Source organism: Neoarius graeffei, chromosome 2 (genome assembly GCF_027579695.1).
Source record: "Neoarius graeffei isolate fNeoGra1 chromosome 2, fNeoGra1.pri, whole genome shotgun sequence".
NCBI lineage: Eukaryota > Metazoa > Chordata > Actinopteri > Siluriformes > Ariidae > Neoarius > Neoarius graeffei.
Window position 1 is genome coordinate 12,236,240 of NC_083570.1, and position 22,922 is coordinate 12,259,161.

General features: G+C 43.3%; 1 protein-coding gene across 1 annotated transcript in view; it reads left to right on the forward strand.

Moving 5' to 3' along the window:
* The window catches only part of hadhaa (hydroxyacyl-CoA dehydrogenase trifunctional multienzyme complex subunit alpha a), a 29,148-nt gene extending 6,607 nt beyond the window's left edge, over positions 1 to 22,541 (forward strand). The window contains exons 7-20 of the mRNA XM_060913816.1: positions 1,103 to 1,205; positions 1,323 to 1,445; positions 1,534 to 1,652; positions 4,500 to 4,556; positions 6,520 to 6,629; positions 6,743 to 6,877; positions 16,932 to 17,103; positions 17,189 to 17,275; positions 17,406 to 17,546; positions 17,631 to 17,699; positions 17,786 to 17,981; positions 18,078 to 18,192; positions 20,913 to 21,058; positions 21,144 to 22,541. Coding sequence (XP_060769799.1) covers positions 1,103 to 1,205; positions 1,323 to 1,445; positions 1,534 to 1,652; positions 4,500 to 4,556; positions 6,520 to 6,629; positions 6,743 to 6,877; positions 16,932 to 17,103; positions 17,189 to 17,275; positions 17,406 to 17,546; positions 17,631 to 17,699; positions 17,786 to 17,981; positions 18,078 to 18,192; positions 20,913 to 21,058; positions 21,144 to 21,289 — 1,719 coding nt within the window. The 3' untranslated portion in view covers positions 21,290 to 22,541. The remainder of the gene's footprint in view (positions 1 to 1,102; positions 1,206 to 1,322; positions 1,446 to 1,533; positions 1,653 to 4,499; positions 4,557 to 6,519; positions 6,630 to 6,742; positions 6,878 to 16,931; positions 17,104 to 17,188; positions 17,276 to 17,405; positions 17,547 to 17,630; positions 17,700 to 17,785; positions 17,982 to 18,077; positions 18,193 to 20,912; positions 21,059 to 21,143) is intronic.
* Positions 22,542 to 22,922: the final 381 nt, after the last annotated feature.

The following is a 22,922-nucleotide window of genomic DNA, read 5'->3' on the forward strand; positions in this document are numbered from 1 at the left end:
CTATATGTGAGGAAACATAATGGCTGCCCTTCACATTTAAAACATGATGAAAATACCCTTTTAGAGTGACTTTTCAATGGAGAAAAAGAGACGGAGTGCCTGATAGACTCCCTGCATGTGAGAATACATGATGAGGTGCCCTCTAGGGTGCCCATTCAGTAGAGAATAGCTGCTACATGTCAGAATATCTGATGTAAAGCCCTATAGGGTTCCTCTGTCTGAGGGAACACAAAGTAGCGCTCTGTAGAGAGTCACTGCATGTGTGAAAGCGTGATGAAGTGCCCTAATGGGTGCCCATTCCAGTGGACAAAGCAAAATGCAATACCTTACAGGAAACATGATGAAGTGCCCTATAGGGTTTCCTTTGAGTTGGGGAAAAAAAAGAGATGAAGTGCCCTTTAGGGTGGCGCTACTTAAAAGGAAGCATGGTGAAATGGCCTCTAGGGTGCCCTTCCAAAAAAATATGGGATGCAATGCCCTGTAAGATATGTGAGGGGAAAACATGATGAATGCCCTTTAGGGTAGTGCTATGTGAGGTGGAAATAGGATGAAATGCCCTCTATGATGGCATAAAGTAATTTGAAAATGTGATGAAATGCTCTCTAGGGTGCCCTTACAGTGGAGAATATACAGTGCAGTGCCCTAAAAGATATGTGAGGGGGAAAATATGATGAAATGCCCTTTAGGGTAGCGCTATGTGAGGGGAAAAATCAGATGAAATGCCCTCTAGGGTGCCCTTCAAGTGGAGAATATGTGATGCAGTGCACTAAGATATGTGAGGGGGAAATACGATGAAATGCCCTTTAGGGTAGCACTACATGAAGGGAAAACATCATGAAATGCCTTCCAGGGTGCCCTTTCAGTGGAAGGCAGTGCCCTATAGGCTCTGTATAAAAAGTAAAGCATGATATTCTTGAATAAATAGAACACCGGAAGCTGTGGTATAAGAGGAATAAAGCACCTAATGGACGTGCTGTTATTAGAACTTCAGGCTGGTAACAGTGACTCCGCCCATTTTCCTGTAACAGAACCACACAGAGTGCTTTGTTCTGTACTTATCTGCTGAGGTTGGACATTGATGTTGATGTCGTCTCTGTTTGAGGTGGGACTTCCTGCTGCGTTTGACATGATGTTGACGGGGAGGAACATCCGAGCAGACAAAGCCAAGAAGATGGGTCTCGTCCACCAACTCGTCGACCCGCTGGGTACCTCAGCCTGGAATTTATACACAATCCATTACTCACACACTGTTGTTACGAGTTTAATGTGTGTGTGTGTGTGTGTGTGTGTGTGTGTGTGTGTGTGTGTGTGTGTGTGTGTAGGTCCAGGACTGAAGAGCCCAGAGGAAGGGACTATAGACTATCTGGAGGAAGTAGCTGTGGGTGTGGCTAAAGGCCTTGCTAATAAGGTGGTCACGGTGGAGAAGAAGAAAGGCTTAATGCAGAGTAAGAAACACACTGTTCTCCACTCACATAATCTGTTTACCTGTTTGTTAGTGTTTTTACATGGTGTGTGTGTGTGTGTGTGTCTCAGAGCTGCAGGATTGGGTGATGGGAGTGGCCTTTGTGAGGAATCAGATCTATAAAACAGTCACCAAGAAAGTCATGAAACAAACCCAAGGCCTTTATCCAGCACCGCTCAAGATCATAGAGGTACAAAAACACACACACACACACACACACACACACACACACACACACACTCAATACCGCACCGTGTGATACACTGATCACGACATATCATGATCTTAACAAAAGCAAATTTTTCTTCTCTCTCTGACTCTTCCTTCTCCCGGACTCTCGCCCCCTCTCTCTCTCTCCCCCCCAACACACACACACACACACTCACTCTCCTCACTCTCTCCCTGACTCTCCCCCCCCCCCGCGTGTGTGTCTTTCTCTCCCTCCCCCATCTCTCCCTGACTCTCTGACTCTCTTCCCCATCTCTCCCTGACTCTCTGACTCTCTTCCCCGTCTCTCCGACTCTCTTCCCCGTCTCTCCGACTCTCTTCCCCGTCTCTCCGACTCTCTTCCCCGTCTCTCCGACTCTCTTCCCCGTGTCTCTGACTCTCTTCCCCGTCTCTCTCTCTCTGACTCTCTTCCCCGTCTCTCTCTCTCTGACTCTCTTCCCCGTCTCTCTGTCTCTGACTCTCTTCCCCGTCTCTCTGTCTCTGACTCTCTTCCCCGTCTCTCTCTGTCTCTGACTCTCTTCCCCGTCTCTCTCTGTCTCTGACTCTCTTCCCCGTCTCTCTCTGTCTCTGACTCTCTTCCCCGTCTCTCTCTGTCTCTGACTCTCTTCCCCGTCTCTCTCTGTCTCTGACTCTCTTCCCCGTCTCTCTCTGTCTCTGACTCTCTTCCCCGTCTCTCTCTGTCTCTGACTCTCTTCCCCGTCTCTCTCTGTCTCTGACTCTCTTCCCCGTCTCTCTCTGTCTCTGACTCTCTTCCCCGTCTCTCTCTGTCTCTGACTCTCTTCCCCGTCTCTCTCTGTCTCTGACTCTCTTCCCCGTCTCTCTCTGTCTCTGACTCTCTTCCCCGTCTCTCTCTGTCTCTGACTCTCTTCCCCGTCTCTCTCTGTCTCTGACTCTCTTCCCCGTCTCTCTCTGTCTCTGACTCTCTTCCCCGTCTCTCTCTGTCTCTGACTCTCTTCCCCGTCTCTCTCTGTCTCTGACTCTCTTCCCCGTCTCTCTCTGTCTCTGACTCTCTTCCCCGTCTCTCTCTGTCTCTGACTCTCTTCCCCGTCTCTCTCTGTCTCTGACTCTCTTCCCCGTCTCTCTCTGTCTCTGACTCTCTTCCCCGTCTCTCTCTGTCTCTGACTCTCTTCCCCGTCTCTCTCTGTCTCTGACTCTCTTCCCCGTCTCTCTCTGTCTCTGACTCTCTTCCCCGTCTCTCTCTGTCTCTGACTCTCTTCCCCGTCTCTCTCTGTCTCTGACTCTCTTCCCCGTCTCTCTCTCTCTCTGACTCTCTTCCCCGTCTCTCTCTCTCTCTGACTCTCTTCCCCGTCTCTCTCTGTCTCTGACTCTCTTCCCCGTCTCTCTCTGTCTCTGACTCTCTTCCCCGTCTCTCTCTCTCTCTGACTCTCTTCCCCGTCTCTCTCTCTCTCTGACTCTCTTCCCCGTCTCTCTCTCTCTCTGACTCTCTTCCCCGTCTCTCTCTCTCTGACTCTCTTCCCCGTCTCTCTCTCTCTGACTCTCTTCCCCGTCTCTCTCTCTGTCTCTCTTCCCCGTCTCTCTCTCTGACTCTCTTCCCCGTCTCTCTCTCTCTCTGACTCTCTTCCCCGTCTCTCTCTCTCTCTGACTCTCTTCCCCGTCTCTCTCTCTCTGACTCTCTTCCCCGTCTCTCTCTCTCTCTGACTCTCTTCCCCGTGTCTCTCTCTCTCTCTCTCTGACTCTCTTCCCCGTGTCTCTCTCTCTCTCTCTGACTCTCTTCCCCGTGTCTCTCTCTCTGACTCTCTTCCCCGTCTCTCTCTCTCTGACTCTCTTCCCCGTCTCTCTCTCTCTGACTCTCTTCCCCGTCTCTCTCTCTCTGACTCTCTTCCCCGTCTCTCTCTCTCTGACTCTCTTCCCCGTCTCTCTCTCTCTCTCTCTCTCTCTCTTTTCCCCGTGTCTCTCTCTCTCTTTTCCCCGTGTCTCTCTCTCTCTGGCTCTTTTCCCCCGTGTCTCTCTTCCCCGTGTCTCTCTCTGTCTGACTCTTTTCCCCGTGTCTCTCTCTGTCTGACTCTTTTCCCCGTGTCTCTCTCTGTCTGACTCTTTTCCCCATGTGTCTCTCTGTCTGACTCTTTTCCCCATGTCTGTCTCTCTCCCTCTCTCTGACTCTTTTCCCCATGTCTCTCTCTCTCTCGGACTCTTTTCCGTGTCTCTCTCTCTCCCTGACTCTCTTCCCCATCTGTCTGTCTCTCTCTGACTCTCTTCCCCATCTGTCTGCCTCTCTCTCTGACTCTCTTCCCCATCTGTCTGTCTCTCTCTCTGACTGTCTTCCCCTGTCTCTCTCTCTCTCTCTCTTCCTCTCCCTGACACACTCACTCTCTCTCGTCATGTCCTGATAAAGCATGTCTCTCAAAATCTGAGATAAAAAATCTTCCATACAGAATAAATCTGAAATAAAATTTCCACCCATGACAGCTTGTTAATATAGTAATAATAATAATAATAATAATAATAGCTCTTTATGAAGTCATTAGTGTAGTTTCCACATGTAAATGGATTTCTGTGGTTTGGATGCAGCGAGTCACTTTTCACTCCCACAGCTCTCTCTTTTCCTCAAACCAGGAGTTTTAAATGAAATGATCAGAAAGTTAAACGAATATTTTTCTGTCAAACATGATTCATTTCTGCATGTTGAGATGTTGAGTGAGTGCAACCTGTAAATCTGTGAACTGTGCGTGTGTGTTAGAAAGTGAACCAGTTGTCCTGATACAAAACAAAAAAACAAACCACCATTATAATGTACAGTGTCACGGATCACGACTGTGTGTGTGTGTGTGTGTGTGTGTGCGCGCGTTAGTGTGTGCAGACCGGTATGGAGACGGGCTCGGATGCAGGATACCTGAAAGAGTCTGAGGTCTGTATCATTATATTTTATATTTCCATTTATAAATAAATAATAATAAAAAAAAACCCTCAGTGTGTTAAACTTTAAAAAAGTGCCGTTATAATGAATGTAAAAATAAATCCAGGAGTGTGATTGTAGTGAGCAGGCTAGCTGTTAGCTTTATTCAACTCAAAATTGAATTTTATTTTTTGGTATGACAAATGTGTTTATTAATCGTGAAAACTTTGTATACATTTTCTAAAAGCTTGTATTTTTTTATAAAATGGTTTACGAGTGTTGATTTGATGTTTCTGTTTCCAGCACAATGCGGCAGTCTTCTAATAAAAATAAAATTATTTTATTCATTGTCTAATGGAATAGATATTCTTTATATGTAACCTATATTTTAATAATTTGTTTCAATAGTCTGTATTTTTTAATATCATGTAGTTTGTGCACTTTTAACAGTTTATATTTTATATCTTTATCTTTCCTCAAACCTTTATTTTGGCCGAATGCTTACTATAATATACAGTAGGGATCGACCGATATGTTTTTTTTTCAGGACCGATACCGATTATTATGGAATTGGGATGCCGATAACCGTTATGTGCAACCGATAAATGTAAACATTATAATTCACATGAAATTAAACATAGCACACACTGACACAGACCTTCATATCCATGAAATGTATGTTTAATTGTAAAATTGAACATGAAATTTTGTGCAGGGAGATGCCAGCAGCATTTGTACAATAAAGTGAAAGTTAGAATAAAATGAGAAATAAAATAATAAAATAAATATTCACCAATAAAAAAATAAATCACTCCCTACTATATTACAGCTCACCATTTTCAGTGGAAAATAAATGAAAATACACGCTGGATTCTTTTACACTAAGAACTAAGACAGACTTACCAACTTCAAGTAGTTTTTAAATAACAAATCAAGTGTAGGGAGCTGCCTGCAGCATTTTTAAAAAAGTAAAATCAAACAAAGTCGGCTATCACTCCCTATTATGTAACAACTTAACAAGTAACCATCTACATTCTAATGCTTTTAATGCCCAAGCCTAATATTCCCAATTTAGGAGGATTATATTGTAATGAAGGAAGCATTACATGTAGTTTCAGCGAGACTAGTTGGTTGTAGGCTAATTCAAGTGCTTCCTTCCGTAAGCTAAGTTTGCCTGGCTACACAGATGCAAATAGTCAATTTTAATGAGTAGCAGATGAAGAATGTAAACATATAATGATGTGCTTTTGCAACTTGTGTGTTTGTGACTTACTGCGGCAAAAGCAGCGTGTCCTTACCTTGAAGTGGGATCTGCTTCTGCCCGAATGCCCATACGGCCGCCTTGAAACAGTTCACAGCGTTTAGCTACGCGTGTTGATTGGCTGTATCCCTTGTGCCGCTTTTGCCCGAATGCCCATACGGCCGCCTTGAAACAGTTCACAGCGTTTAGCTACGCGTGTTGATTGGCTGTATCCCTTGTGCCACTTCTGCCCGAGTGCCCGTACGGCCGCCTTGAAACAGTTCACAGCGTTTAGCTGCGCGTGTCGATTGGCTATATCTCTTGTGCCAAACAAATCAGATGTTGTGGTGGGCGGGACCGTGTTCTTGAACTCAGAGAGGCGAGTGCAGGAAAGGACGTGCAGTGACAGTCGTGTTAGGAACAAAATGGCTGCAAAAAGGCATGTTATCGGCGGAAATTATGGCCGATACCGATAACCCTAAAAATGCAGAATATCGGCCCGATATATCGGCCAGGCCGATTATTGGTCGACCCCTAATATACAGATGTTATAGTGAGTAGAACTCACCAAACACAACTAATCTGTAGTAAGCATTCTGTACTTCCTGATTTTTCCAGGAAATCGACATAAAAATAGATTTTTAATTGATCTTACAGCAGAATGTTATGTTTACCTTTCATCAGAATAAACCCCGGTTTCCTCTTCATCTCATTTTCTTCAACTTGTTTACGTAGAACTTTGGCAAGCTGGCGATGACGTCAGAATCACGCAGTCTGATTGGTCTGTACCAAGGTCAGGTGGCCTGTAAGAAGAATAATTTCGGTCAACCTGAGAGAGAAGTGAAGTGAGTGCAGAGCCATGAACGTTGATAAATCCACATGAACTAGCTGTGATTTTTTTTTTTTCCCATCCTCACTCAAGATAGATTGCTCTAAATGTGCGTTTGTGATTCATCAGGACCTTGGCGATTCTAGGGGCGGGGCTTATGGGAGCGGGTATCACCCAGGTAACTGTGGATAAGGGCGTGGCCACCATCCTGAAGGACGTGACATTAAAAGGACTGGTCAGAGGACAACAGCAGGTCTACAAGGGGTGAGGACATCACACTGTCTCTTATTCTGCACAAAACCTGCAGTGTGTACTTTCATCCAGCAGAGGGAGACAAACAGCTGTGTCAGTGTGTGTGAGATGTAATTACATGATGTAGCCACCAGGGGGCAGCAACTCATTTTTACACTCTCTTTTTCTATTTTTTCTCAATTTTTATCATCTGTGTCTTCATTTAATTTGTCCAGTGTGTGAAGAGAGTATTTTCCAGCCTAATATGCCATCTTCCTTCCCTTTATTTCATTTTTATTTCATTAGAAATCTCCTTTAAACTAGAAAATACTACTTGTGTAATGTTTTCATACAGTATCATGATCTAATTAGCTCTGATAAAAAAAAAAAAAAAGGGCGAGGCAAATATGGAGATTTAATGTTAATAAGTACCCCTTGCTGTAGAACCCAAACGCTCAGGGGGTGGAGTCGGACCTCATATCTAGCTGCTCCTCCTCCTTGAGCAGCATGGAACCAAATGTTCAGGGGGTGGAGTCAAACTTCATCTAGCTCCTCCTGCTTGAGCAGAGTTGAACCAAACATTCAAGGGGTGGAGTCAGACCTCATATTTATCTCCTCATACTTGAGCAGAGTTGAACTACAGTGGTATGCAAAAGTTTGTGCACCCCTGGTCAAAATTGCTGTTCCTGTGAACAGTTAAGCAAGTTGAAGATGAAATGATCTCGAAAAGGCGTGAAGTTAAAGATGACTCATTCCCTTAATATTTTAAGCAAAAACAATTTTTTATTATTTTCATCTTTTACATTTTTAAAATGACAAAAAAGGAAAAGGGCCCGAAGCAAAAGTTTGGGCACCCTGCATGGTTAGTACCTAGTAACAACCCCTTTGGCAAGTATCACAGCTTGTAAACACTTTTTGTAGCCAGCTAATAATCTTTCACTTCTTACCTGGGGGATTTTCACACACTCGTCCTTGCAAAAGGCTTCCAGTTCTACAAGTTTCTTGGGCTGTCTTGCATGCACTGCTCTTTTGAGATCTGTCCACAGATTTTCAATGATGTTTAGGTCGGGGGACTGTGAGGGCCAGGGCAAAACCTTCAGCTTGGGCCTCTTGAGGTATTCCATTGTAGAGCTTGAGGTGTGTTTTGGATCGTTGTCTTATTGTAGGACCCATCCTCTTTTTAACTTCAACTTTTTTACAGATGGTGTGATGTTTGCTTCCAGAGTTTGCTGGTATTTATTCGAATCCATGCTTCCCTCGACCAATGAAATGTGCCCTGTGCCACTGGCTGCAACACAACCCCAAAGCATGATCGATCCACACCCATGCTTCAGAGTTGGAGAGGTGTTCTTTTCCTGGAATTTGGCACCCTTTTTTCTCCAAACATACTTTTGCACATTGTGGCCAAAAAGTTCTATTTTGATTTCATCAGTCCACAGGACTTGTTTCCAAAATGCATCAGGCCTATTTAGATGTTCATTTGCAAACTTCAGACGCTGAATTTTGTGGCTAGGATGCAGGAACGGTTTTCTTCTGATGACTCTCCCATGAAGGTCATATTTGTTCAAGTGTAGCTGCATAGTAGAACAGTGCACCACCACTCCAGGGTCTGCTAAATCTTTCTGAAGGTCTTCTGCAGTCAAACAGGGGTTTTTATTTGCCTTTCTAGCAAGCAGTTCTCTCAAAGTTTTCTTCATCTTCCAGACCTCGCTTTGATCTCCGCTGTTTCTGTTAACTGCCATTTCTTAATAACATTACAACCTGAGGAAACAGCTACCTGAAAACATTTTGCTACGTTCTTGTAGCCTTCTGCTTTGTGAGCATCAATTATTTTATTATTCAGAATGCGAGGGAGGGCGGCACGGTGGTGTAGTGGTTAGCGCTTTCGCCTCACAGCAAGAAGGTCCGGGTTCGAGCCCCGTGGCCGGCGAGGGCCTTTCTGTGCGGAGTTTGCATGTTCTCCCCATGTACGCGTGGGTTTCCTCCGGGTGCTCCGGTTTCCCCCACAGTCCAAAGACATGCAGGTTAGGTTAACTGGTGACTCTAAATTGACCGTAGGTGTGAATGTGAGTGTGAATGGTTGTCTGTGTCTATGTGTCAGCCCTGTGATGACCTGGCAACTTGTCCAGGGTGTACCCCGCCTTTCACCCATAGTCAGCTGGGATAGGCTCCAGCTTGCCTGCGACCCTGTAGAAGGATAAAGCGGCTAGAGATAATGAGATGAGATGAGAATGCGAGGGAGGGCGGCACGGTGGTGTAGTGGTTAGCGCTTTCGCCTCACAGCAAGAAGGTCCGGGTTCGAGCCCCGTGGCCGGCGAGGGCCTTTCTGTGCGGAGTTTGCATGTTCTCCCCGTGTCCGCGTGGGTTTCCTCCGGGTGCTCCGGTTTCCCCCACAGTCCAAAGACATGCAGGTTAGGTTAACTGGTGACTCTAAATTGACCGTAGGTGTGAATGTGAGTGTGAATGGTTGTCTATATGTCAGCCCTGCGATGACCTGGCGACTTGTCCAGGGTGTACCCCGCCTTTCGCCTGTAGTCAGCTGGGATAGGCTCCAGCTTGCCTGCGACCCTGTAGAACAGGATAAAGCGGCTACAGATAATGAGATGAGATGAGAATGCGAGGGAGTTGCTTAGAGGAGCCCATGGCTGTTAATTTTAGGGACAAGTTTGAGGAGTCAGAGAATTTATACAGCTTTGAAATCTGCATCATCTGACCTTTCCTAACGAAGAATTTGAACAAGTTACAGCTGAATAAGCTAATTAAGGTCTGGAACCTTGGTAAAAGTTACCTGAGAACTCAAATGTATTGGGGTGCCCAAACTTTCGTATGGTGTTCCTTTTCTTTTTTCACTCTCCAATTGTCTCATCTCATCATCTCTAGCCGCTTTATCCTTCTACAGGGTCGCAGGCAAGCTGGAGCCTATCCCAGCTGACTACGGGCGAAAGGCGGGGTACACCCTGGACAAGTCGCCAGGTCATCACAGGGCTGACACATAGACACAGACAACCATTCACACCTACGGTCAATTTAGAGTCACCAGTTAACCTAACCTGCATGTCTTTGGACTGTGGGGGAAACCGGAGCACCCGGAGGAAACCCACGCGGACACGGGGAGAACATGCAAACTCCGCACAGAAAGGCCCTCGCCGGCCACGGGGCTCGAACCCGGACCTTCTTGCTGTGAGGCGACAGCGCTAACCACTACACCACCGTGCTGCCCCTCTCCAATTGTACAAAGCAAAAATAATACACAGATCCTGCAGAAAACGCTGAAAAGAAATGTGTTGTCTTTACCTTTATGCCTTTTGGTGATCGGTTCATCTTTTTTTTTTTTTTTATTTAGTTTTGCCTCAGAAATAATAATACAAACAAAAAGCGAATTAAGGTATAAAAACTAAAGTATAAAACTATTACAAAAAAGTGAGGCAGGGTAACCACAACAGTCGTAGACCAATAACTGTGGGCCCAACTATGAAAATAAAAAACTGAAATTAGAATAATTTACTAGCCAAAAACAAGTTAATATGAATACAAAACCAAACCTAATTTAAAATTAAGCTATATACTAAACAATTAGGCATGATAGCCACAATAGTCAGAGCCCGACCATGAAAATAAAGTAACTGAAAACTAAACTATTTGAATATTTAATATGGACAATAAATATATACTAACTTAAAAGCAGCATGATAGTTCTCCTAGTAGGAGATGAGGCTTATTGCATTTTATGCAGATGGATTTGTAAGATCTAGGATCATCTGCATCATAGCACTGTAACAGTGCATTTCTGTAATAGCTTAATAGCAACGATTTAAAACATTTTAGGGTAACATTTATCTCAAGTGTTCAGGTAGAATGTTCCACAACCGAGAAGTTCGTAGAAAGAAGGATCGCTGATGGGTGACTGTTTTACATCTGTCGGGGCGGTAGCTGATGGCCTTAGTGTTGGCTGATGATCTTGTAGTTCTGGTAGGACTTGAACGAGTAGGAAGAACATCAGGAGAGACTATAACCAGGCCAGTAGTGGCTTTGAAGAAAAAAATCAGATCCAAATATTCATGCCAGTAGCAGAGAGGTAATAAATCGGTAGAGATGAGCTGTTCTTTATAGGACTCAGCACAGAGAAATGGAAGACCAAGAATGAGTTTCGTTGCACGTCGCTGGATACGTTCTACTTGTTGGATCAGCTTTACGGTTTGTGGACTCCAGACCTGAGTGGCATATCCTAGAGCTGAGCGTACCACCGTGAGGTATAGAGTTCAGTGAGTTCTTAATTTACTGATCTCCATTGCAGTTCTTCGCAAGAAGCCAAGAAGTTTATTGCACCTTAGCACATCTCTCGCTGACTTGCTTGGACCAGGTCAAATCGCTGCAAATCCACACTCCGATGTCTTTCTCTTGAGAAGTCAGTAGAAGTGGTTTCTCATTAAAGATGTATTGGGTTTCGGTTGGAGTTGTTTTATGAGTAATGTGTTGAGATTTGCACTTGGTCTCGTTGAAAACTAATCCAGACCTCCTTGACCAGTTTTCTAGACTATGAAGATCTTGTTGGACAAGAGAAGAGCTATCAATGGAGTCGACACTCCTGAAGATTTTAGTATCATCTGCGAAACACGCGACGTTAGAGTGCTGTACAGAGTCTGGGAGGTCATTCATGTAGAGAAGGAAGAGGATGGGTCCAAAGATACTGCCTTGTGGGACACCAGACGTCACGAGATTCGTTGGACGAACACCCAAGGACTGTCACTCTCTGTCTACGGTTAGTGAGGTAAGACTTTAGCCACTGTAGTAAGATACCAGAGATATTGAAGTTGCGTTCAAGCTTATGAAGCAGTGCTGTGTGGTCTACTTTGTCAAACGCCTTTGACATGTCCATGTAGATGATATCAGTTTGCTTGCCATTGTCCAACAAGGAGCTGATACAATGGAGTACTTCAAGAAGCTGAGTTGTGCAAGATTTTCCAGGCTGGAAACCATGTTGAGCGTTGTTTATAAATTCTAGTAGATGATCTCGTAGGTTGGTAAGTACACAGCGCTCAAGTACCTTAGATATGACACACAGTAGAGAGATTGGGCGATATTTTTCAACACTTTGTTTGTCTCCTTTCCGCTTATAAACAGGGATGACATTAGCTAGCTTCCATTCGTCAGGCGCAATACCAAGGCGGAGAGAGAGGTTGAAAAGCTTCGTAAGGGATGGTGCAATCTGTTGAGCAGTCTCCTTAAGAAGTCGGTAGGGGATGTTATCAGGTCCAGTGGCCTTGCTAACATCTAGGGCTTTGAGAGCTTCGTTGACTTCTTGTACTTCAAGATCTACCTCAGACAGAAGGTATTCAATATTTGATGTTGATAGTGGTTGATCTGAACCAAGCCCGCCAGGTAAAGGTTCGCCATGCACTGTTGGATTGAAGACAGAGGAAAAGTACTTATTAAACAGCGTAGCTATTGAAGCAGGCATTGAAACTTGACCCTCAGGGATGTTGTTATTTCCATTGTTCTCGCGTCCAATGTACATGGTGGCAGGAAAGCACGACTCTACTTTTCAGCTTAAAAACAGACCAGAATCTCTTTGGGTTTTCGGATAGGTCAGCATCAAGAGAGTTAAAGTTCTCGCGACTTTCTCTAATCATCTTTTTAACTTTAGATCTATGGTCTTTAAATTGTGATCCAAGTGCATCGTTGTCTGGTGACTTTCTAAGCTTCTCTCTGATGGTGTCCTTTTTCCTCAGTTCGTGCATGATGTCTCCATTCATCCAGGGAGGTGAGCTTCTACCCTTCACTCTTTTAGAAGGAATGTAGATATTGACGGTGTTGAGGAACGTATGTTTCCACCACGGGCGATTGCTCTAAGACAACAAGGGAGGCTCAGCCTCCTCTAAAAATGACGAACATCGTGTAGGATGAATTGCGCTAGGCTTATGTTATAGCCGACCTTATAACATTGCTATTTCAGATCCAGAATCATATGTGCTCAACCCACTACAGTGCGAAATCATTCCGTTATAACTTTAGTGTGTGCGTGAGTTTTTCCACCTCGTGACAGCACGATGCAGCGCAGCCTCAGTGGACTTCAATGGCATTTGGGAGCTTTGCGCTTTTCAATCTCAAAACGCAAGACGATTATTGGACAAATACTGCGAAAACGCCCACCCACGGAGTCTCACGGACTCCCAGCCTCAGTGGACTTCAATGGCATTTGGGAGCTCTGCGCTTTCAATCTCAAAATGCAAGACGGTTATTAGACAAATACTGCGAAAATGCCCGCCTACGGACTCCCAGCCTCACATGGGAGGGACATGGCAGTTTCCGCGAGGAAACTGGTGATTGGTGAAAGCGGCCGGATATTTTCTTTGATTGACAGCTCGTTTCAACTATAGACAGGCAGCGGTGAATTTCAGTTCAGTCCCATGCGGATTCGCAAGTGCTGTGGTGTATTGTAAGAGATCAGCTTACATTTTGATTTCATTCATTACATACGGTTTCTACCAGCTTTTTTAGTTTGTATATATCTTCATTGTAAATAAAGTGTAAATATAGTGTTGTCAAGTTTGCTATCTTAGTTCCAGAAATTTCGTTTATTTGAGTGACTGAACTTGAACTTGAGGGGGCTAGTCAGCTAGCAAGAAAGCTGCGCACGGATGCCAAGCATTGCTGATTTAATTTTGGCGAAGCCATTTGCCAGTCTTCCTTTTGAGGAAAAAATTAAAATTAAAGAGCAGGGTAGACCAACGCCTCAAATTGACTTGGTGAAAAAGGTAGGGAATAATACTCGTTCCTTTCAGCTCTCCTGGTACGAGAAAGTGAATTGGCTAACAGCAAGTGACCCACATCAACAACAGTAAATAGGCTACTTTAGTAATATCTCATGGATGGACCAAAAATATAGAATCTATTTAAAATGTTTATGCTGAGTATATTATATTGGAATATATATTTCTCTGGATATGAATTAAACACAGCAACAATTTGGAAAACATTTTTAAACGAAAGCACAGCCGAGAACATTTCACACTACAGACCTGGATTAAAAGTGAAGGGTTATCAAAATTGTCAATAAAACATTTCTCAGTCAAAATAAGTAAAATATAGGGAAAGTGTCATTGAATGAAATGTGTGGCACCCAGCTCTACTGCTGAGGTTCCTGACAAAGAGCTGCTTTCAATAATGATCAATTTTTAAACAACATGCCACAATTTTAAAATATAAAATGTTAAAATATACCCCTCCCCCCCAACACCACCATCATGTATTTTGGACATTAGGCTAATGGGCCAAAAGAACCTGTTATTTCACAGTTTGTGATGCTGCCAACAATCAGCCAGATCAGAGGCAAGAGTATGGGCAAAATTGATGTTTTTTTCTTTTAAAATCTGGAAATATCGTAACCGACCAGCCTCCCCTGTTTGAAAGACTACCAGCCGCCACTGGTTTCCACTCAAGCCAGCTGGCGTTGACATCATCATGTCGGAGAGTACTATCAAAATCAATGTTCTGAAGAGCTGAGCACAGACCGTCAAAATCCCCTCTCTTGTAATCAAACACGATCCGTGTCGGTTTAGATGTTGCCTTTTTTGGTACTCCAAAATGAAATACTATTGAGCTATGGTCTGTAAGTAAGCCACTCTGTGCAGGGCTAATCACGGAGATATTTTTGACATGGTCTGGCAGACTTGTTATAACTAAGTCAAGAACATTTTCGCCCCTTGTTGGGATTGTGTTAAGCTGTGTTAAGAAGTAGTCGTCTCGTTGATCTACAAACGCAGCTTCATGTGATCCTGAAGTTCTTTCAGGCGAGATCCAGTTTATCCTTGGAAGGTTGAAGTTGCCACAGATAAGGATGTTAGCATAGAGGGATGCGCAGTTGGCTAACAACACGTTGAATTCATCAGACCGATCATTTCCAGAATCTGGCAGTCTGTAGCAGCAACATACGAGTAGTTTTAACTTTGATTTGGTAATGATTTCGACGGTAACGATTTTGAGATTAGAGGATGACAACTCTAACTGTGCGGGATGAGTCAAAAGAGCTTGATTTTATAGCTATTAATACTCCACCTCTGTGTGTTATCCGGTCCTTTCTAAAGATGTTGTACCCATTGGGCAGCAGTTCTATGTTGTCTACGTATCCTTTTAACCACGTTTCTGTGACAAAGACACTGTCAGAGTTCTCTGTATACACACGTTCCTGGAATCTGAAGATGTTTGACACTTGTTTTCCATTGTTATTGTTTGTACTCTTTAGACTTTGTGCATTTATCACGATACATGTAGGTACATGACCAGCCATTGAGGTGTAACGTATTCCAATAGAAATCTTGCAGTCACGTGACCGGAAAGTACACAACCGCCATCGTGTCGGTCAAAAACACCGCTGAATACTGCTGCACTCGTGTACAGAATGGATCAATTTCAACCGACGGACTACACGGCTCATTTTTCTAATGAACAGATAACTAGATATATGTCTAAAATAAACGACCTACAGATTTGTGACCCTTATGGCTTTCCGGACGGAGTTTTCACGACCGGATTTTGAACTGCCAGCGGAATACCCGGACGTGTATGATTACCTCATCAACTTTCCCTCGCTGTTCAGTGGTGAAGCACTGCGTGCTTATAAACCTCTGGACAGTTTTCTTTACAGCAATTCAGGATTTGTCAGCGACTCAGATGTGGCATCTTGTAAGCAAGAAAATGATCCTCACTGGATGGGTAAGTCACTTAAGTATTGAGTATAGCACTGACCAGCCGATTATAGAATAAGGTAATTCCAAATCGTCCCTCTTGTTTACATGGATCTGGCGTTGGAGAGGTAGAGGCTTAGCAGTGGAGGTTTGAGTAGCTGTTTTCTGAGCTTAGTCAACAGGCCGGCTCTGCCTGTAGCCTCGCTTTTGCTTCGGCTCCCGGCGCTGCCTCCTTCGCTTTGCTTCCGATAACAATCCACGGAGACCCCGCTGGTCTCGCAATCTGGTCTCGTCCGGAATGTTTTTTTCTCGTCCGGAATGTTGTGCATGCGATGGAAATCGTTACAAACCGTCATTTTCTGCTGGAAACCAATGTCCAGTAAGTCCATACGGTTGTAGTGGATATTGAAGTCCGGTACAGACGAACAACACGCAAAAATACACACAAAAAACATAAAAACCGTGCACAGGTAGGGAGAGCTTGTAGCCGCAGCCGTTGTAGTAGAATTGTATATAGTAGGGTTTTCCAGAAGAAAAGGTAGAAGTAAAAGCAGAAGTAGAAGGCGGAATATGGCGTTTGACCGACACGATGGCATCTGTCACAATCTGGATCGGCTGTGACGTCACATGCAAGATCTCTATAGAACTCAAAATCGTATTTTTGCGTGCGCACACTGATTAACAGCTTTCAGCTCGAGAAAGCTTTCATTTCTTTCAGAATTGTAACTGAGATAAACATGAAGTGAAATGAAGTTTTTGCTTCTTAAATTAAATTGTCCTGTTACCTGAGCTCAAATTCCTAACGCTTTCCTATTGATCATGCCCAAGCCAAGATGCAACATCCTCCTCTTTATAAATTAACACGTTTACTTATACATGATATAAACCAAATATACAACTCTATGTTCTCAATTATAATATAATTAGAAACAATTACGAGTTGAGTCTATTAAAAGAGCTTATTTTCCTGGGAGGTCTACTCCCAGGAAAATATCTTCTGCTCACTTAACTATTCACAGTAAGAGATATTTTCAGTAAGGGTGCCCAAACTTTTGCATGCCACTGTACATGTTCAAGGGGCGGAGTCACACCTCATATCCAGCTCCTCCTGCTTGAGCAGAGTGGAACCAAATGTTCAGTGGGTGGAGACCACGCACCGTTTTAGTCCGTTGCTGATAATTGAGTATAGGAGACGTGAACTCAGGTCTGACTCCACCCCCTGGATTTTAGGTTCAACTCCACGCGGGTAGAAGGAGGGGCTTGATCAGACCTAACTCCACCTGCAGCAAGGACATCACCTTTTGAGGAATGTCTGTGAACATGTTCAAGTATCTAAGTTCCCTCAGCACAGTTTTACCTGAATTGAGTCAGCCTCTCTCTCTCTCTCTCTCTCTCTCTCTCAGACTGAATGATAAAATGAAGAAGAAGAGCATCACGTCGTTTGAGAGAGACGCGACTATGTCGTTTCTGACCACGCAGTTGGACTACAGCGGCTTTAACAAGGCTGACATGGTGATCGAGGCCGTGTTCGAGGATCTGGCCATCAAGCACAGAGTGCTGAAGGAGGTGGAAGCTGTAAGTGTTTCTAACTTTTCATACACACACCGCTTTCGTCTTGTTGATACAAATGGGAATAATAGATGTGTGCGCGCGTGCACAGGTGACCCCTCCACACTGCATCTTTGTCTCTAACACGTCAGCTTTGCCCATCAGCGACATCGCTACCGTCAGCACCAGACCTGAGAAGGTGAGTAAAAAGCCAAAAAAAAAAAAAAAAAGTGTGTTTAAAAATAGAATAAAAGTGCGGTCACTAAATAAAACAGCGTTGCATTAATGTAAAAGTAATAATCGTGAAAAATTGCTCTGTGTGTGTGTAGGTGATTGGGATGCACTATTTCTCTCCAGTTGATAAGATGCAGCTGTTGGAGATCATCACTAGCGATAAAACCTCTAAAGACACGACAGCGTCGGCTGTAGCTTTCGGCCTCAAGCAGGGCAAAGTCATCATCGTCGTGCGGGTGAGTGTGTCCGTGTACGAGTGTGTCTGAGAGTCATTACGTCATCTCATCACATACAATGTTTTTGTCCCTCCGTTTCTCCAGGACGGGCCGGGATTCTACACGACCCGCTGCCTGGCTCCGACCCTTGCCGAGGCGGTCCGAGCACTGCAGGTTTGTTAGTGTCAATAAATTAATGACGATCATCCAGAATCTCACACTGTGAACCACTTAAACCCCACCCCTTTACCTTTCTGCAGGAAGGGGTGGGGCCTAAGAAGCTCGACACCTTAACGACAGGTTTTGGGTTTCCCGTCGGCTTGACAACCCTTGTGGATGAAGTCGGGGTCGACGTGGCTGCTCACGTGGCAGAGGATCTTGGGAAGGCGTTCGGATCGCGGTTCGGGGGCGGGAACGTGGAGGTGCTGACGAGCATGGTGCAGGAAGGCTTCATGGGTACGAGAGCGTCGCAAAATAAGAACTAAACTAGTAACAGAAAATCTGGTTTAATTGTGCGCGTGTGTGTGTGTGTGTGTCCGTCCGTCCATCCAGGTCGTAAGTCGGGTAAAGGCTATTATGTGTACGGAGCCAAATCAAAGGATAAGCAGCTGAACTCAGGAACTGAAAAGATTCTGAAGAAGTTTAAACTGGTGGCGCCCCCTGCTGTGTAAGAGCTGCACACACACACACACACACACACACACACACACACACACACACACACCTCTCAGAATATAGAACATGCTGCGAGAGGGAAAATAATCAACGTGGGGCCATTATTAAAAAATGTTCTGTTTCCGGTCCACCGGCCGGGTGAGTGCCGTTTGTGCGGTTGAAATTTTTTTTTTTAACGCCGGTTTTTCGACATTTTTTTCGGGCTCGTAAATCTAAAATCGAACTTGACATTTCCGCATTCCCAGGGCTTTCCACTAAGGCTCGTACTAGCCAGCCATGACAAATAAGTAGCCAGCCGGGGGGAAGTAAACACAAAATAAACTCCTGTGCACGCAGTTCCCAGGATTAAATGTATTTTCCACAGACCATTTATTTATTCACTTTACTCAAATACAAAGTAAAATGGCAGTAAATCTTCTTTCTTTTCTTGCGTATTGCATCATGAGGCGTTCCTGGCTTGTAAATCTCTTATTTTCGGTGCAGGACACATTCACGCAGCTGAGCATGCTATGAATTAACAACGACAGCGGTCTGCAGTGGCGGCTACACAATTACACACTCGGCCAACATTTCTCCATTTGTGCAAATACACTCCAACCACTCAGTTTGGTTTCATTTACAACCAGCGGTGTCTTTTGATGCCAGCACGTAATTGAGCGAGAGAAGACTGGTTTACCGGAGACAAAATAAGCGTTATCTCTGCTTCTGTTCCCTCCGACGGCCCCGACACACTACTGCCTCCGCCGAGTGCGCGCGCACTCTGAACTGAATCAGCTCTGCGCATGCGCCGTGCGGCACAAAAAAATGGCAGCCACCATGAAGGAAGGAGATCCGGAGTTTTAAATTTTGCTTAAGTGTGAAATCGCAAAATGGTATTCTAGCGAACAACAAAATAGTAAAGATTCAGAAAAACAAATCATTCAGTGATCATTTTAATAGTGTAATTTCATCCGAACTAGGCCTAACGCTCGATTTAGAACTACAAAAAGTCCGTGTGTCGGACATTTTAAGTACCTTTGTAAAAGTTTTGCAAATGTTGCAGTCAGCATTTAAAATGCTAACTTAAAGTTTTTGTACAAGTTTCAGTTGATTAAACTGTCATTTTATTAAATGTGTCTGCTTTTGTCATAAAGTACTGAAAGGAAAAGCAAACACAGCATTGCGATTTCTTATCCATCCATATATATAAAAAATAATAAATCCCTCCCTCCCGACTGAAAATTTTTTTGCTCACCTGGTGGACAGGAAACTGATTTTTTTTTTTTTAAGGATGGCCTGGTGAAGCAGCGTTCCTGTTACCACACGCACAAGTTGATTAATTTCCAACACCAGCATGTCCTGGAGTCTTTTATTCCTCTTACACGAGAGCAGATTTCTTACAATTATCGACACCTTAACGATCTTTTGGCCGTTACAAAAGTAGAAAAGACTTTCAGTACGTAAATTGTGCATGGATAATTACTCAAACTTGAACTGGGGGGGGAAATAAAGTCGATTCCCGATTACTTAGCGTATCCGACAGGCATTATTTAAAATTTGTTGAACAGAGACTTGTATTTAGTACAAAATATCTTTTATATAAATATATGGATGTCGGTGTTTACGTAAATGAAGTAATTCTAATGTTTGAGCTGCGTCAGAAAATCTTTTTGCTCCACGAAGTATTGTCATCGATCACGTTTTGTTATTCGTCGTCGTCGTTGTTGTTTGTATTATTTTCTAGTTTACCGATTAAATGTCAGCAGGTGGTCGATATTGTAACCACATGAAAATCCAGGTCAAAGGTTGCATGTCGTTCCTCGAACCAAAATATAAAATGTCTACAGATATTGTCATATGTGGTAGATATTTACAACAAACTGCAAAAAATGTATTTTCTGAATGTTTCAAATCAGATTCCAAACACGATAAACGTTCCATTCTGTTACGAATCAGAAAAAAAATGTATTATAAATCACAGCACTTCTTTTTTTTATTATTTTTTTTTTTTAAAAGTACTTCATCGACTTCAACAATGTTACACAAAGATCGATCCATAACAGCTGTAAACGCCGCTTAATTCCACAGGGTGTCGATGATGGTGGACACCGGTGAAAGTGATCACTATTATCGACACCTCACGCGACTTCTCAAACGCACGTTTCGATCCAAAATGGCGACGGTCAAACGAAAGAGTAAGAAACAAAAAAGTAGGTTTCGACAAGGAGGTCATGAAATATCGGTGAATTTGCTCAGTAAAATCACGTCCGTGTTCTTTCCACCATGCTGACCTGCGATGATAACGTCCGGGTTTTCCGAAAAATTCCTGATCGTCATCAGACGACAAGATCAAAGGGCGAGGCGGGTCTTCCAGTTGATTAATTAACCAGTAATAACTGTTGGAACTAAAACTCAGCTTTGTAAAAATGTTTTTTTTTAATTGGTAAATCTGAAAAGGTGTCAATAAGATTGTTGCTATGGAAACGAGCGCATTAATATAAACGCGTGATGCGCAGCTGCAGTAGTGCCAGAGCTGCTGTGAGAGGAAACTAATCAACACCTTCTGACCAATCAGAATCGAGAATGCAACAAATCTATCGCATTTTAATTTCACTCACAGGTCGCTGAAGACTTTCCAGAACCTTCTTTACGCCATAACATGGTGTAATTAAGCTTCCACGATTCTATTTTATTGGAATTGTGCTAAGTCTTACAGAACAATGCTCTGTGTAGGTCTGGAGATGAGGACATACAGTATCGGCTCACGTCCCGATTTGTCAACGAAGCAGTCCTGTGTCTGCAGGACGGAATTCTGCCCGATCCGGTACAAGGAGACATCGGAGCCGTGTTCGGATTGGGCTTCCCTCCCTGTCTAGGAGGTGAAACACACACACACAATATATATATATTCTGGGTGTATACAGTATATAGCTACACATCCATGCCGTGTCACGTGCTCTCCAGGTCCCTTCCGCTTTGTGGACTCGTTCAGAGCCGATAAACTCGTTCAGAAGATGAGACGTTACGAAGAGGTCTACGGAAACCACTTCACCCCCTGCCAGCTCCTCCTCGATCACGCCAAGGATCCCAGCAAGAAGTTCCACAAGTGAACCTCAGAGGTCAAAGGTTACATGTAACCCGTGGAGCAACCTTTCAGCCTCCATCCTGAGGAAGAACTTTATACCTCTGCATACGTCACGTCCATATATAACCATTTTATAACTTTAGTTCTACTGAGACGAGCGTACGTAGGGAACTGATTCCTGCTTCCACTCGCACACTTTTTTCCTTTTGTTTTCAACTGTCATTTCACGACAGAATTCATCACGCCATTTTGTGAATGTGAACTAAAAACGAAACGCCAAACAGATTTGTAGCAAAAATGCATCTTATGCTCTCTAGAAATGATGAAGTTGCTCAGAAAATCAGCGTTATCTTCAAGTTCACATTTCTACACAAGAAGCTCAATATCAGGAAACGTGAATCGGTGTTTTTGCTGTTTTGAATCCAGCTCGAGAACTAAAGTGGGCATGTCCTAATTCTTGGGAGTGGTTTGCTCGAATTGTAATTAATTCACCACAAAAAAAAGGGAGGTTTTAATGCATTATAGCGAACAGCCAACTTGAAACTAAGTTCACTAGCAAGTTTAACTTCGCCGAACTACCTCGCTAGCTGTTGGCAAAACCGCAACGACACTCCAGAAATTTCTCACAAGATGTAAGATTTAGGAGTCGGGGTTTTTTTTTTTTTTTTTTTTAAATGCTTAAAAATCCTCCCGTTAGCCAGAGTTCTTTAATTTTCTAGCTAACGCAAGACTAGCTACTATATTAGAAAGGAAAAAAGTGGGTAGAAAGTGGTTGCCAGGTCTACTTTCGTTAAAAATCCTCTTCGAATTAATAGCTTGATTGTGATTTGGATTAATAAGATATAAAATTAGGAGCAGAGAAGAAAAAAAAAAACTTGGATTACACAAACATTGCATTTAACCAGAAACGTGTGTGAACATTTTTCGACTTCGTTGTGTGATTTGTCGCTTGCAGAATTGTAGGAAAAAATACTTCCGACATGGATTTTTCTCCCATCGAGAACCTGTTTTCCAGGCAGGAAGTGACAAATTTCAGACAGGAAATTAAGCAAATTGGAGGAAAGTGTTTCATTTTAGGTTTCTTCTTCCTATTATTATTATTGTTGTTAACCAGTTCAACCCTTTTTAAAATAATGTTTTCACTCTGGGATGATCAAGTGATTTTGTTTGCATTTTAAATTACGTTCAACTAAAAAAAAATTCATTTTTAATTGATTTTTTTTTTAATTATTTAAATTCATTGAGCCAGTACTGTATTATATCATCAGTATTTTCTCAAGCTGATGTGTTTTTTTTTTTTTTTCCTGCAAATAAACCCAAAGTTGATTCATGTTTCTGTGGGAATATGGAGCACAAAAGGAATACAGACCTACACTAATGTCATATCATATATATATATATATATATATATATATATATATATATCTCGAACATGCGCCACTTGTAGGGATTACGTAAGGACGGCGGTGTTATAAGACGTCCGTCCAGCTTCGTTTCTTCAACTAACCCATAAATACAGTACGAGTGTGTTTAGCTGCAAAACATTCTCTGCTGAAACCCTGTCATTACACAGCGACTCTTCATACACACCTCACTTTCAAACACAAAAAGCGGTGTTTAGTAAGCATTTAATTACTGTCACCTAATTACAGTGTGTG